This window comes from Struthio camelus, chromosome 1 (genome assembly GCF_040807025.1).
Source record: "Struthio camelus isolate bStrCam1 chromosome 1, bStrCam1.hap1, whole genome shotgun sequence".
NCBI lineage: Eukaryota > Metazoa > Chordata > Aves > Struthioniformes > Struthionidae > Struthio > Struthio camelus.
In genome coordinates, this window is record NC_090942.1 from 185,299,288 (window position 1) to 185,315,017 (window position 15,730).

At 39.6% G+C, this 15,730-nt stretch overlaps 1 protein-coding gene across 2 annotated transcripts in view; it reads left to right on the forward strand.

The window, feature by feature from the left end:
• The first annotated feature begins 3,488 nt into the window (after positions 1-3,488).
• DIAPH3 (diaphanous related formin 3) overlaps positions 3,489-15,730 on the forward strand; it is a 252,444-nt gene continuing 240,202 nt past the window's right edge. For both annotated transcript variants that reach the window (XM_068929688.1, XM_068929689.1), the window contains exons 1-2: positions 3,489-4,039; positions 12,359-12,391. In XM_068929688.1, coding sequence (XP_068785789.1) covers positions 3,887-4,039; positions 12,359-12,391 — 186 coding nt within the window. In that variant the 5' untranslated portion in view covers positions 3,489-3,886. The remainder of the gene's footprint in view (positions 4,040-12,358; positions 12,392-15,730) is intronic.

Sequence of the window (15,730 nt, forward strand, 5' to 3'; positions counted from 1 at the left end):
AGGCAGCACTAATGGAGCAGAAGCTTTAAAACACAACCTCCTCCTAAAGATGAGGACTGTTCTTTTGTGAAACAATGATGCTTTCTCAGTAACCTAAGGAAAAGTTTTGGTTATAGAGGACATAGGCACTTATACATTCAGTACTGCAGCAGAATTCTGAAATGCTAACGAAGTCTATGAGGTTGGACTATGCTAATGCTTTTAGCACTAGTTGCTTTGGGGTATACAAGCAGAAGCTAATTACTATTTTGAGACACCTGGCTAAAAATTTGTTACTTTCTGTAACAGACATAAGAGTTTGTATCTTTGAAGTAAGTGAAGAATGGTTTATTTTATTTCAAGACAGAGCATATGGATTCTTCTTAATGGAATAATTACAGCAGTTACTTTGTGTTATGTGTAAGGTTATACATGTCTAGTAGGCAAAAAGGATGTTTAAGCATCAGTTGCCTCTGTAGGATATGAAGACAAGCAGCGTTTTTCCAATTTATTTTTTAATAGCATTATGAGTTTGGCAATACGATAACATAGTAGTGGCGTAACTACTATATTAACTGCTAGAATAAGGTATGTTAGGATTGGTATCAGATAAATATTCAATGGACGTGACTTACAAGTATCTACTCAATTTTGCTGCATTTGGGACAGAAGAACCTATCTATCTGATGCTTTTCATTAGAGAAACGAGCAGTCATTTTCCTGAAAAGATGCTTATATCTGTCATCCACCTTGCTTCTGCTAAGCCAAAGGAACTGTGGATCTGGAAGGGTTTGCTTGTTAGAATACTTAAGTAGCGTTAGCAATAAAGAGCATTAAACTTGTGTGCTTGCTCTATAAAAACAACAAGATTGCTCACAAAATCTTTCATAACTTTTATGTGACAGTTTAGGAGGATGAACCTAATTAAAGAACAGTTAATTAACTGCTTTATCTTCTCCTAATAGCGAAGAACTAGTCATCTCTGAATGAAATATGGAGTACTGCCTAAACTCAGTCAAAAGCCAGACTACACATGCTGTGCATAGTGATTTATTTGAAAAACTGCCTCTCCAGGACAATGAACGTCAGGAGAGTATTCATTTTGTTCATTCATCAGACTTGAGTGAGAGTATAAAAAAGGAGACTGGGAGGAGAGCTGGGAGAGTCTAGTTAAATCCAGTTGAAGGGCCCAGTTTAGCAAAAAAAAATATGTTTAACTTCATGCATTTGCTTTGTCTCATATATTTTTATAACTGAGAAACTCTCATTACAGAACAAAAATAATGCAAAACTGCCAGCCTATATGCATACCCAGACAATACTCTTGCTATGACTAAGTACAATCTCTGCAAAATTATTACTGATTCTATTCTTTCGCACTCTTTCTCCTTGGCCATGATTAATCTTGACCAGCTAAGCTGTTGGGTAGCTGAAGGAAAAAGTATATTTCTTCCGTGAAGCACCTAACAAGTACAAGAGGGTAATATAAAACAATAATTGACCAAAAGTACTGACATTTATTTTTGACTTAGTAAAATGTTCTAATAAATTATTCTCTTTAGTGTTTCTCTATTATTGCGATACAGTACTGATATATTGGCACAAGCCATTGCTTTCTACAATAGTGCAATTAGGAGGTCCGTTTAAACAGCTTTATCATACACATACATAGGCTGATTAATTTTCTAATCAAATGTTCCAGGAAATCATTAACCATGGTGTTAAACAGTGTTGTGCTAATTATCCTCTCCACGAAGAATTCCAGTCTAAATTTACAATAAAAAGATCTATAGAAATGTACCAAAGAACAAGTGGTTGGATGCATACAAATAATTCTGTCATCTCCAACTCCAAATAAACCCACATCTCTGATACTGGGCCCCTGTACCATAAAGGCCCAATCTGGGGCTGAATTCTCCCGCACTTCTCCACATAATTGTAGCCATTACATTTGGTAGGTCACTGCCTGTGTAAGTCGTGCTGAAAGACTGAGATCTTCACTGTTTCCATGTCACTGCATTGTAATGAAAGCCATTCAATTAGGTGAAAAAGTAAATGTAATTTTTTTTGGGGGGGGTGAACAGTATTATTTTTACTGCATTCAAGATAAACAAAACAATAAAAAGAACAAGGAAACCTAGGTATCTTTTTTATTGAATGATAGAAGACAAGGAAATTTGTGCTATTTTATAAAGTATTTTTCAGATATGAATGCTGAGTGTTGTTCTTTTTTTTCTTAGTAATATTTAAATATTTAGATTTGGAAATAAATTTCCCTCTAAAGATATCTTTAATTTTCATTTTTATTCTAGCTACTGTCAATTGAAGATAAAGATCAATGCATGTTATTGACTGCATTGATGTGAATTCAATTTTTTTTAAAGTATATGCCATCTGCTTATTTCTCTGTGCACAGTTTTGGTGGTCTATCTGCTACTGAGAACAACAGAGTGCGTTAAATAAATTTCAAATGTAGGTACACCTCTGTTCTTCTGGCCCTGCTAGTAGAGTTAATAGCTCTCAATAAAGACTACGCCCATCAGAAGTCAATGGCAAAATTGCCATTGCTTTTAACAGGGCTTATATCTCTCTCTCGTGTTCTTCTGCATTCTTGAACCAGTACTAGCAAACTGGTCTTATAAGTCAATTCCTTAAGCATATAATAAAAAGTTAATTAGTTAATTGGTTAATCAGCTCACACAACCCAAACACTGGCTCACTGTATAAAACTGGAACATTTAAGAAGCAGCTTTTAGAAATCAGTATCTTAGGCCAAACTGGTGAGGGACTCAGCCCATCCTTTGACGCTGGCGGATCAGGTCCCTTGGAAGAAAAGGCAGAAGCTAGCAGGCAACGAGATAAAAATCTCCCTTACAGGGCAGGTGTACCTTAACCCCTTCTCTGGAGGCGGTTGTACCCTGAATCACAAGCATTTACCCACCTTCCTCCCGTATTTTACCAAAGTCCCTCCTGCGCAGTGTGACTCGGGGGGGGGGGGGGGGCTGTGCTGAACGCCCTCAGCTCCTCGGGGCGCGGCTCTCCCGGCCGCGGGGGCTGTGAGGTACCTCACTGCCTCCCCGCCAAAGGGAACAAATGCCTCCCTCCCCACAAGACGGTAATTTGAGTGCTAACTGAAAAAAAAAAATCAAAACCCCTAAAAAAGTCAACGTGAACTCTGAGGAAAACCTACGTGCACCCACAAAAGCCGCAGACAGCGACGGCCTTCCCGGCTGACCCCACAGGACCCGGGACCAGCTTCCCGCCTAGGCCGCTTGGGACTACAACTCCCGGCATGCAACCGCGGCCATCCTCCGCGGGCCCGGGCCGCGCTGCTCCCTGGGACATGTAGTCCGGAGAGGCGGCGTGCGTAAACAGGTGCGGTCATTGGATCCCCTCGATGGCGCCTTACGAGAACAGCTGATTCACTGCAGATTGGCAGGAGGACAACCAATCGAAAAAAAGACAACGGCAGCCCCTGCGGCCGTGGATTGGCTAGCATGAGGACGCCGGGGGCGGGACCGGCAGTGGCGGGACGATTCGGACGGCGGGACATTCCTCGGCTCTGACAGGCGCCGAGCAGCGGCCGTTGGGAGCGCGCGCTTCTGTCCCCCCCCCCCCCCCCCCCCCGCCCAATCCCTCACTCGGACGCGGCGGCGGCGCCTCGTTCGGGGGCAGCCGCCGGGCGAGCCGGGAGCGGGCAGCGGCGGCCGCCGCCGCCGCCGAGATTAGAGGATCCTCGCTAAATCCCTTGCTGGGTGAAGGCGGCGGTGACGGCTTTAGCCCTACGCCCCCCTCCCCCGCGCGGCGCCCCCCTCCCCCGCCCGGCCGAGCCCGGCTAAGCCGCTCTAATTAGAGCCACAAGCGCCCAGCGAGCAGCGGTCCTCCCGCCCCGCTCCCGGGCGCCGCCATGGAGGCGCGGCGGCCGCGTTACTGCGCCCCGTCCTCGCCGCCGGGCCGCGGCGGGAGGGAGAACAAGGGGCTGCGTCGGAAGGCCCCGCCGGGGGCAGGGGGCGCCGGCGGCCCCGAGGAGGCGGTAGCGGACGGCAGGAAACCCAAATTCGTAAGTACGAGCCCCCGCTAGGGCTGGCCCGGCTCGGTGCCTCGCCGCCCCGTCGGTGCCGGGCAGCTCGCCCGTGCGGTGGGCCTCGAGCTGAGCCCGCGGTGTGATCCCGGGCCGGCGGGGAAGGGTGGGTTCAAAAGGGCTCCGTCGGTTTGGACAGGTGTTTAGGGTGCGCGGCTGCTGCACCTCGCCTCTTCCTGGTGTTGTGCTTCAGCCTCCCGGGAGGGCCCTGCTTTTTTTTTTTTTTTTTTTTTCCTTCAGCCTATATTTTCAGGTCTTGCCTCTTTATTCTAGAGCTTTGCTTTCTCTCTCCCTGTGTGACAGCCGTAGGTGACAAGGGAAACGGAACAGACCTTCAGCTCTGAAATGACATTACTTGTATTACAGGTGGATTTTGGTGGTGGAAGTTGTGTTTGAATAATTGGAAGGCTTTCGTAGTGGAAAAACTTGAGTGTCTGAAGTTAAGGAACAAGTAGAGTCATCCCCTTGGTCATCCGTACCTTGCCAAGCTTTTGGACTGCATAAAAATTGGGGAAACTGCAAAGAGCTAGCAGTTGTCTACAACATAACGTATGTGTGATATGTGCTTTAAACAGCCTCCCCCACTCCACTCAAGGATAGTCATCTCTTATTTAGATATGATGCAATTGCCAGGTATTAAAGCCAGGAGAGAGAGATTCTACAGATCTTGCTTCCACTACATGCTTTGCAGATGCATAGCCTGCTCGTGTTCAGGTGATGCACATGTTGATCTCTGTTTTCAGCAGGCCCTGAGGCTGCCTGCTCTGAGCTGTGTTGTGTACCTACAGAATAGCCACTCTAACGCATAACATGCATTAGATTCTTGATCCTAAGGCCTCTTTGCATTGCATATGGTACTACAGTGTCTGGCATTGTAGAACAGGATCCAAAAGGTATGCTGTACTTCATTTGAAGCCACCTGAAGTTAACCAATAGCAATGCTGATCTTTAGGCTGGACAAGCTACCCTGGAAGGCCACAGCTTGCTCCTTGTGCTCTTGTTTCTTGGAATCCCTTTCGCGCAGTAGCTGCGTGGATTGTTATTTGAAGGAAGAAGTCCTTGTGCCTATTCTTGCTTGATAGAATGTTCACGTATGTAACAGTGTATGTAACACTGTGACTGGCAGTGCTTTATTTATCCTCCTAAGTAGTTATTCATCTACTGGGGAATGCCAGCATTTTAGTCTTGCAGGTGACATGTCTGGTTGTGTGTCAGAGAACCTTCTTTAGCATAGAGTCTCTTGAGTAAAAACCTGTGTGGCCTGCCCAGTTTGAAGGGTTGGGGAATATTACTGGTGTATGACCTGATTGCTGGATCATTCCTTTGTGAGTGAGAGATACAAATTTGTATGTTCTTCAGACTGACAAGAACATTGAGACTAGATATTTTAGTTATTGGTGATAACTTAATGTTAAGTTCTTGGGCAAATAGAATATTGCCATCTGTTTCACTTTTCTTTTCCATTCTAACTCATGGTTAGGGGAAAATATAACAACTTATATGGAGCATAACCCTATCAGCTGTGTGATATGAGTCATTGAGAATTCTTTGAGATGAAATTTGACTGTCTTTTTAGTGAAGGAAGGCCTTTTGTTTAGTGTGGATGGGCTTCTTTGAGATACATGCAGGGCTTCCCAGGCTGTAAGAAAAAGGGTGGTTCTGAGCATGTTCAGTTTTAGGTGTGTGGGCATCAGCTGACTTTTTTTTTTTTCCTTCTTTTCTCCCTCCTTCTCTCTTTTTGAAATCACAAAGTTGGATTTGGACCCAGCCACTGAAAATAAAGTGGGCTGAGTTCAGGTATCTAATTCAGCTTTCAGTGTATATGATCATCTCTCTCTTTTTTTTTTTTTCTTTTTCTCCCTCCAGTTTCTGAAACTCTTTAAGCAGGGATAATTGAGATTTTCCTCAGTTCAGGAGATCATTTTGTCAAACTCTACAAGTTACAAAAACGTTTCATCTTAGACAGTAGTCCCCTTTTTCATCTTTTTAAGTAATCTCTTAAAGGTATGACCATCAGGTGTTGATTGAGAATGGCAGTCCTCCTTCTAACCTGGAATGTGTTCTAGATATGCTATTAGTTCACTGGGTGAACTTACGGGTCAAAGGTAGTATCCCCTGTCTACAGAGCTGGGTTTTGTATGCATCTTCTGGATGACAGTGTTGACATCATTAACAGGTACCCTCTTTTTCAAAAGAAAATTTTAGTATAGTAGTAGAAAAATCCCTTGCTATTACCACTTCACTTGGGGAGAAAAAAACAAACTGTTTCTGGGGTCAATAATTATAGCTTTTGATTCCAGTCAAACTGCTTCTTGAAGTACTGCCTTTCTGAATAAACAAGCTTTTCAGAAGTCGATATGAATTGTAATTCCTTAATTCTCTGTTTTCTTACAAAATTATTAAAACAAAATAAACCTGTTTTAAAGGCGTGATGATTAACTTTGAAGCAGTTAACATCTCATCAACTTGGCTTTGTTCAGCAGGGCCAATATTTGGAGAAGTGGGACTCTTTTAAGAATAGAAAGTAAAAATGCTATGTGGTACTCTGGTACTTTAGCTTTTTCAAAGTTCATTCCTTCTACTTTGAAGGTTAGGGTTTGGAAAAAGGGGAAATGGATAAAAGGATGGCAGAGATTATGACTGTTTTCTATGTATGTATTAACAGATAGGCTTTTGAAATTTGTAGTGAGGCAGAGGGGATAAAAAGCAGTTACTTGACACTTCCAGTCTGAGATAGAGATATATTTTTTATATATATATATATATATATTTTTTTTTTTCCTCCTCCTTAGAAATGTTAGGAAATCATAAGGGTGGGTGCTAGATTACTTGATTAGATGACTTCTGTTTGTTCTTTGTTAGGACTAAATCTTGTGGATGCTACTCATCAAAAACATCTACTTCAATTCCTAATTGAAGTTAGGAGTGTTTCTGCTAACTTCAATGTACCATTGATTAATCTTCAGTGACTTTCAGATTGTATTTTTGATTAAGTTCTTTATAAATATATATGAATCCAGAAGACTCTTATTTGCATCAGCCTATTAAAAATAGGAAAAATAATACTTAGCTTTGACAATATTTGTAAATTAAAGAAGGATGTAGTTAAGAGAAAAAGCATTATGTTTGACTGGCTTTGGTAGAGGAAAAAGGTGAAAAGGATCTGTGTCAATGGCTTTAATTTTGGAGTCACTGAGTTATTGCTGCAGTTACACTGCAGTGTAAGACCTTGAATATAAATTAGTCTTTTAAAGGAATGATTGCTGAACAGATGTTACCTAAAAACACTTTATTGCAGCTTTGTAAAATTGTATGATTCCTCATGCTGTTGTCTTTGTTGGCTTGAATTAAAAGTGGGTCATAATATTAGATTTTATCACTGTGTTCTAGCGCTTTGTTATATAATCTTACCTGTAAGCATCCATTTTAAGTTTAACTCATCGGTGTCTAAAGAATATCATTAGGTTAAAAACTGTTATGTCAAGATAATTTTTCTCCTTACTGCTTTTCAGACTGATTTCTAAGGGGTGTGTGTGTATGTATAAAAGACTTAAATAAATGCTACAGTTCTATATTAATAGTTAAAAGTAGAAAATAGTGTTGGATTATACCACAATTCCTGAAGTACTCTTATGGCCTGAAGTAAGACAATTACGAAGTCAATACTGTGAGAAAGAAGATTCTTTCTAAAATAATAGGGTCCACTATAATCATCCAATTTACATCTCTGTAACTAAGTCCACCGATTTCCTTGCAACTCTTGCTTCAATATTCTGGCTTTCGGGGTGGCAGGGGCGGGAAGCCAGTGTTGAATCTACTTAGTGATAGAATCCATGGCAGGGTGAGATAAATTATACCCCCCTCATTTTCCTAATTTAAAAAGGGTACAGAGGGGATTGTTTTTTTTTTTTTTTAATGTACAGTTTTGGTTTACTTAGAATCCAGCTTAAGTTAGCCAGCTTTTCTGAAACTAATTGTGTTTTGATTAAACACTCCTCTAAGTGGTTTTTGTTTTCTTATAGCTACTTGTTAAGAGCAGCTTACAGTCTACTTGTCAAAGAAGCTATGCATATTTTCTTGCCTTTGCAAGGAAGGCAGAGGTGAAGATCCAAAAAAGGATTTAGATGCCGAAATGTCTTATGTATGTGTAGATTACTTAACTACTTTAGTATGATGGCTGGAATGCATGCTGAAACTCTTGTTTAGCAGACTGGGATTCTGTTGTTTTGCATGCCTAGAGCTCCTGTTGTATTGGTGGGGGCATATGGCTGGGTGCTTGTCTGGCCTCTAGTTCCACTTATGTTCTGCAAATCAGACTTTGTTAGGATGCCATCGGAGAAGGAGATAAAGGCCATCCCTGCCAACTAAGTTCCAGTAGAAACATAGCTGTTTTCATTCCAAAACTCAGATAACTGATGTCAGTCTGTGATTATAAAATGATGATTAGAGCTATCTTATTAGGTGGGCGAATGGAGATGCTGCCGCTCTGTACAGTCTAACAGTTCGATAGAGTGCCCAGATCTTTCGACTATACCCTATACTGTTCCAGGTTGTTATTCGTCCTTTGCAGGCCAAGCTGAACTGTAGTGTTAGAGGAGAAAATGACATAGATAATGGGCCGGGAAGATGTCACTCTCCTAGTTCCTGATGTTGTTTTTCTAGATTATTTTTTGTACTGCATTTAGATATAATTTTCTGAATAGGCACGTGCAAAGATGAAGAAATACATGTAATCACACAGAAGATCAAAGTAGTACTGCTGATCTAATTTAGGTGGATTTCTCACTGCTTCACTTCACTGTCTCTACCCAGAGTTGGCTAGAGTAATCATAAAGGTGATGGCTTAAGATGTTAAACGCTATCTTATAGATGCAAATTGTACTTCTTATGTGTGCTACAGAATTATTTGGAAATGCAAAATAAGATCATTGTCTTCTGTACCAAATAGGATTCTTTACTGTGTAACAGTAAACAGTATTTGGCTTTCCTTCTCTAGCTGAGTGGTATAATAATTGCATCACATGTGGCTTACTCATATATGACCTTTCTAAAAGACACTTTTTCTGTTTTGTGAATGGTCTGCTACCTCTCTGAGCATGTGTTGTGAACCTTGGTTGTTGCATTCTGTCATGCTCATCTGTATCTCTGGAAGGCTTTCACAGTCTTGGTCAGGCTTTTTCAGAGCTTATTAAGAACAGCGTACCATACACTGATTGTATACGTGTATCTTGTGTCCAGTCAAATCAGTTACTTATTAATATGCCTGGTGGTGGAAATTTCCACCAATAAGGGATAATTCCATGTCAGATGTTTGCATGCTTTAAAATCATGCATCTGTACGCTTCTCTTTAATTGTGACTTGACTTTAACAGAACCACATCTCTCAATTCCTCAGTGTCCCAAGCTAAAAAGCAAGTTAGCCTGGCAAATTTCATTTCAAAATGTAACTTAAAAGTGTTTATATAGCTGAAAACTCAGTAATGGTGATACTTATGCTTTTTCCAAACAAAGGTGCTACTGATTTATACAAGTTTGGACTTTCCAAGAGCCCTAGTCAACTTCTTAACTCTTTATGTTTTTCTCTTTGACTAGAATGTTTACATTCCTAAAACGTTAACTTAATTTTCAGTTTTGCATATCTAGTTTCTTTGTCATAATCAGTCTAGAGGAATAGGTCTACATAGCTCTTACGTTCTCACAAGCAATAAGTTTTTTACTTTTCTGGAGTAGTTCATAGAAGGCACAAAAATAGTGCATTAGTATTTTCATCCACTGCAAAGCTGCCCCTCTCTGTAGGGTCATATTATGTTTTCAGCAACACCTGTGAGTTGGGAGGGAAAAGATCATCTGAGTTTTCATGTTCTAACTAGCATCTCTAACTGGAATACGATGTAACAAAATTAACAGAATAAGTCTTCCAGATGTCTTGTTGCAAGTCATACAGTGCTTTAATATTAACATTCTAGAAGCTCTGAACACCAGGTTGTAGTCTTTGTAGGGTTCGTAGTACTTTCTAAAGAAATCTATACATACAGCGTTTCTAAAGCTGCTAGGTAAGTGCTAGTTAAGTAGCAGTTACTTTCAAACTAGGCCCCATAATGCTGTTTGTGTGAGCTGTTATGCTGGTATCTTCAGGCTTCTACACTGTTGGTAGCCAGTAAGCTGAAGAGAAGCAGGCCTAGAAGACTCATAGCTGCATATTACATTTCTTAAGCCGTTATGAAGTCCTAAGGTGGTTGCGTGGTCGTCTTTTTCTCTAAGTAGTCAGATGACTTAAGTTGGAGAGATGTCCTGATGTGCAGGGTAGAGCACTCAACTTTTTTCGTACTAAATTCCGCTGCTAAATTTCAATTTAATTGAGAAGTATGAGACTGGCTTGAACCATCCCATTAATTTTTGCCTTTTTCAAAGAACAAACCCTGAATCTGAAAAATATTGTCTTGATATCATGGATGATGATAATGGTGTCTATTAAGCAGTCTCAGAACATCCAGTATCTGTTCCTAAGTGACAGTGGACCTGTTGTTGTGGTTCCCATGTCTGTTTAGTGGAATGTATGTGAATAAGCACCTGCTCTCAAACTTCTCTCTCAAAACATGCAATGCAAAAGACTTACATCATTGTGAAGCTCATGGTAGGAGACTGAGTAATCTACTTAGAATGAATGTGCGTTGCTTAAAGTTTAGCTGTTCAGGTGAGAGCATGAAAGAGCAATACATATTTGTTATTGCTACGGAGTTTCACGTTAACCCTGGATGTTAGTGTCGTTTTCCTGCTGTTTTAATCACCTTAGGGTAGAGGTGTTCTACTAAGAACTTGCTAAATGTAAATTCAGGGATTCTCTTGTGAATGGCTAGCTAAAGTTAGCACTCATGCTATCTTTGTTGCTATTTGCAAAAAGAGAAGAACCACTTACAAACCCCAGCTCCACACAGTGTGTAGGGCAAAAAAACTGCAGTGGTGGAACAACAGTGGGAAGACCAGAATGGAAGGTTCTCCTGACTAGAGGTTGAAATGTCCTCCCTTTTGTTATTTGTGTCACTTTACTACAAATGCTTATCTGTTGGAATGTGGAAAGAATCATCATAAGTGTTCAGTACTGACATAGCTCAAATTTTTTTTTAATTAGTGATGGTTGAACTTGCAGTTTGTCACAGTTTACTCATACTTGAATTGCTTTTTATTTTTAATTCTATAACCTTTCATCAGACATTTTTGTGAGGAAACAGTTCAAAACTACGCTATGATAGCTTATTAGTTCTTTGACTTAACATGAAGTTCCTCAGTGCTGAGGGACAGGCCAATGAAGACGTCTTCAGCAGCAATTCTTATGTGGTGTTAACTTGGTGAAGACATGACAGAAGCTCCCAAATCTGAGTAGCTTGGATATAGCCATTGACAATCACTGCGTCTGCTGCCAAGTTTGTGCACTGGGTAGTGTTATAGGTGTGTGAAGTGACGGGGTGGGGAAAGGCTAGGTAAAGGGTCCATCTCACCAACTATGTGACTTTTGATTCTCCCCCTTTCCCTTCTAAGCCTGTTCTTGGCCTCTTCGTATAAAACTAAGTGAGATCCTTGCAACACTGATTCTTCAGTCCCCTATATTCTTCAGTGCCACTCTTAGGTTTTGTGCAGGACCTGTGTGTCCTAGTACTTGCTGTGTTTGTCTGTGTGCAGTGCAAAAAGTTGGTTCAGGAACTGCTGTTTCACACAGCAGTGAGTGATAATTTATAGCTTTTTGTATGTTACTACTGATGCTTGTGTGAGTTTCTACCAGTAACTGCGTTCTCTGCTTGCCACCCTGGCATTGCTTGAGGGGAGTTAACAGTCTTAATTGTTCAAGTATTGTAGCTTGGCAATCTGAGTTTTGAACTGTTGAAGAGTTCTATGATTGCTGGTCACAGTTTAAAATCTCTTGGCTGTGGGGGCATCACCAAGGAATTGACCATTCTGTAGAGATATAATTTTAATTCCTGAGTTATGAGCAGTTCTTCTCTTCTAGTATATTTAGCTGTAAATATGTTATAACTTGCTTCAAGCTGGGTCTAGTCTAAGTCTGCATGGTATTCTATGTAAGGACTGGATTGCGACATTTTTGAATGTACATAATATTCTCCAAAATAACTTGCTGTGCACTGTAAGCCAGCAAAACACAGTTTGCCGAGGAAATTTCCACTTCAAGTGCCATGATTCAATACTGTTGAACTTGCACTTTTTTGAATAACTGCAACTCTAACTGGCATATTCCTGTTTTTATTGTGTAATTGTGACATGACTGGTTTCTTCTTTGATTTACAGCATTTAAATATCAAGACGCTGACAGATGATGTGGTAAGAAAATTAAAGCTTTGCTTTGGCTTTGCTAAGCTAATAACCGAATTACTATTTCAGTACAAGTAACTTTGTTGCTGCAAGAAACTATTTTAATTGGGATGTTTGCTTAGTTAACTGGTAAAGTCTCACTAAACTGTTAATTATCTGTAATATACTCAATGCAGATAGCAAAAATCTGTGGATGGCTTTGGAGTGTGTTCTAATCGTGGCTAAACGAGCTTGGTGCAGATAATTGTACCAGGTGGTATTATCTGTGTTTGCATGTTAATATTAAAAGTTACTAACACATTTAACAAATTAACAGTTGCTTGTAAAATTCATTAATGCTTGCTTCAAACAACGTTAAGTACATTGTGTCATGCTAACAGTGCATTCCTCAAACTTCGTCTATCTCTTGATAGCAGCAGATGATGTTCTATATCACAAAGTAGATTGTTGTTAAAATATACCTACACTTTGTCTATACTGTTTTTTTCGTTGGTGAGAACGGTTTACCTTAAAGTTACCTACAAAGTCTTTGATTCAGCTAGGAAACAACATTCTGAAGGTATTTAAGGATCAGCTATTATGATTTTAGTATGTGTTTTTTGTTACACAGTGCTCTTGCCTAAATATTTGTGTGCATAACTCAGTTGAAGTGCAGAATTTTATGTTGGACAGTATGCAACATACTGCTCTGTGTGGTTTTTTTTTTTTTCCTTAACCTCAGAAACCAATAATCTGGTTATTGCCCATCAGACGTGCAAAGTTAGTAGTGCAGGTTATTACCTCCACTTACCGTTTGTAGACTGTTGGACTTAAATCCTCTGTTGGTATTTAGAGGAGTTTCATGGGCTAGAAATGGTTATGAAGAAAACAGTCTGACATGTTTGCAATACAATCCATATTCCTTAAACTTTACTCTAGAGAGCAGAAAAAATTTTCAGTTCTCTTCAAATGAAAAACTACTTTTTGACAACCGAAACTTAATAATTTCGCTAGCGTCACGTAAAGGTTACAGACATGGAGTACAAAGTCTTTCCAATTTACTTGAAGAAGCTAGCATGCTGCCTTGCGGCTCTTGTCTTTATAGACTATTGGACTTGTCCAACTCATAATTTTAGCCACTACAAGTCAGCGGATTTATTGCTAGCTACAATAAGGAAGAAGAAACTAACAGCTCAGTAATAGGTGATTCCCCCCCCGCTGCTGCCTCACATTTCTCAATGAACGCTGAAAGACTCTCTGTATGTGGCTCTATGTGGACTAAAAAGTGGCCTACTAAATAGTACTAGATTATCTATATCAATATATCATACTTTTTTTAAGAAACAATAGCAGTGAAGTAAAAAACAGATAGTTAAACTCAAACGCTGCAGTGGCTTACAGTTCTGAAGCTGCGTATTTTATTCATTTACTACTTCACCTTGGAACAAGAATATGTTTTCCAACTGATTTTTGTCCTATCTGAATTTTTATTTTTTATTTTTGCGTTGGTTTAATCTTTTTGTGGCAGGTTCTGGAAAACAGCTAATAATAGTAGGTATTTGAGCCCTAGGCAACTTGAACATGGCTCATACCAGAAGGGATTTGACATTTCATCCATATCATGGGAAAACCAGCAAAGGCATATTCCTCAAATTCCTATTGCAGCAAGTGGAGAAATTGTAGTGATAGAAGATTAAGAAGCTGAAGATTAAGAGTACTTGATTCTGTAGCTTTCATCAAAGGATATATATATCCTTACCTCTCATGAGTAATCACTTCCATGTTAACTCTCTGCTGCATTATGCTTTCCAAAATATAAATATTTTGTTACTCTCAATCTATTTACTACAAATAGTTTTGTGTGACAGTGGCCAGAAACCAATGCAATATGAACCCTTTTTTTTTTTTTGGTTGTTGTTTAGATAAGTCCTCAACACTTTGAGAACCTAAATTCAGACTGCATTTCAATATTTGAATCTTAGCGGATGTTTCCGAGATGTTGCTGGTGAATTTTGTACCTAAAATGAAGAATCTCCACTGAGTTCAGGAACATCTCATTTTTAGAACACAGTCAATAACAAACATGGTTGTTTATTGGCAAACTACGAAGACTGTTTGTTTATTTTTTCATTCTGCAGAAGAGGCAAACAGGTATCTGACAAAATATATACTTGCAAGATCACTGGCAAAACAATTTTATTTTCTATCTCAGGTGCTTCACTTACCAATAGTGGTTTGTAAGGCTTATACGAAATATTAGAATCTGCATATTAAGAAACTTTCGTTTAAAAAAAAAGTGTTCTTATGTAGACAGAAATGATATATATATTGAAATTCCCTATAACATTAAGTTGCTTTGACTGATTTCATAGCAGCTGCTACAAAAATGACAAAGGCTTTATAATCGCCTGTGTATAGAGAAACAAGATTCAGAATTAAGTATATTCTACAGATTCAAGATGTGGCTGGCTATGCATAGTCCTACACTCTGCAGCTTTTAATCTTCCACCATTAGTTAAATGGCTTGCTTTGAAGAAAGGTAAAAACGTCTCTGGGAGTTGGGCATATTAGGAATAATAAGTCATCTCATCAGAAGGATTCTTCTGTCCATCTTGGTTTAATGTAACTCTTCCTCTTACTAAACTCTACTGCTACAAGTTGTTTCTCTCATATGTATATGAAATTAATCTTGTAGTAGAACTACTTGACTATCAAAGAAGGAATATATATATAATTTTCTGAAGCACTGAGGGTAAAAAAAGAAGGTAAGAGATCTTTGACTTGAAATCTTTGGAAGTAATTTATTTGATGCTACGTGCAGTATTTTTACCAGTAAGAGAGAATAGTGACTTGTTTTTATTTCCAAAGGCACCGTTGCAACCTTTGCTTTCTTTGTGTTTCCTATCCCTTAGAATTCATAACTATTTCAAATGAAGGCATATGAGTTGTCCAGATTTGTCCTTTCCTTCCCTCCCTGGTTATTCAGGATATTAATTCTTAGTCATATGCCTAGATCAGGGTGGTAAAGCAGACTTTTAGGACTGAGCTGTTGCCTTCTGTGACTAATATGACTGGCAAAATATATGGAAGATCTATGCTTCAGTACTTGAGCGGATTTTCCAGACCTGAAATTGTGCTTAGTGAGTATATAAATAGTGTGGAAATCTAGAAAATATGAATTTGAAAATTAGAGGATGGCAATCCTTTGTCCCAGAGATCTGTAAGGCAGAATGAGAGGGACATCCAAAGACAGAAAGGAAAGCTTTGCACAACAATCTTGTTATCAACATCAACCAGAGAGTGAAGATTACCTACCTTTATATTCCATACAGAATTTTTCAGATGAATTGTGCTTAAATGATCTTCATC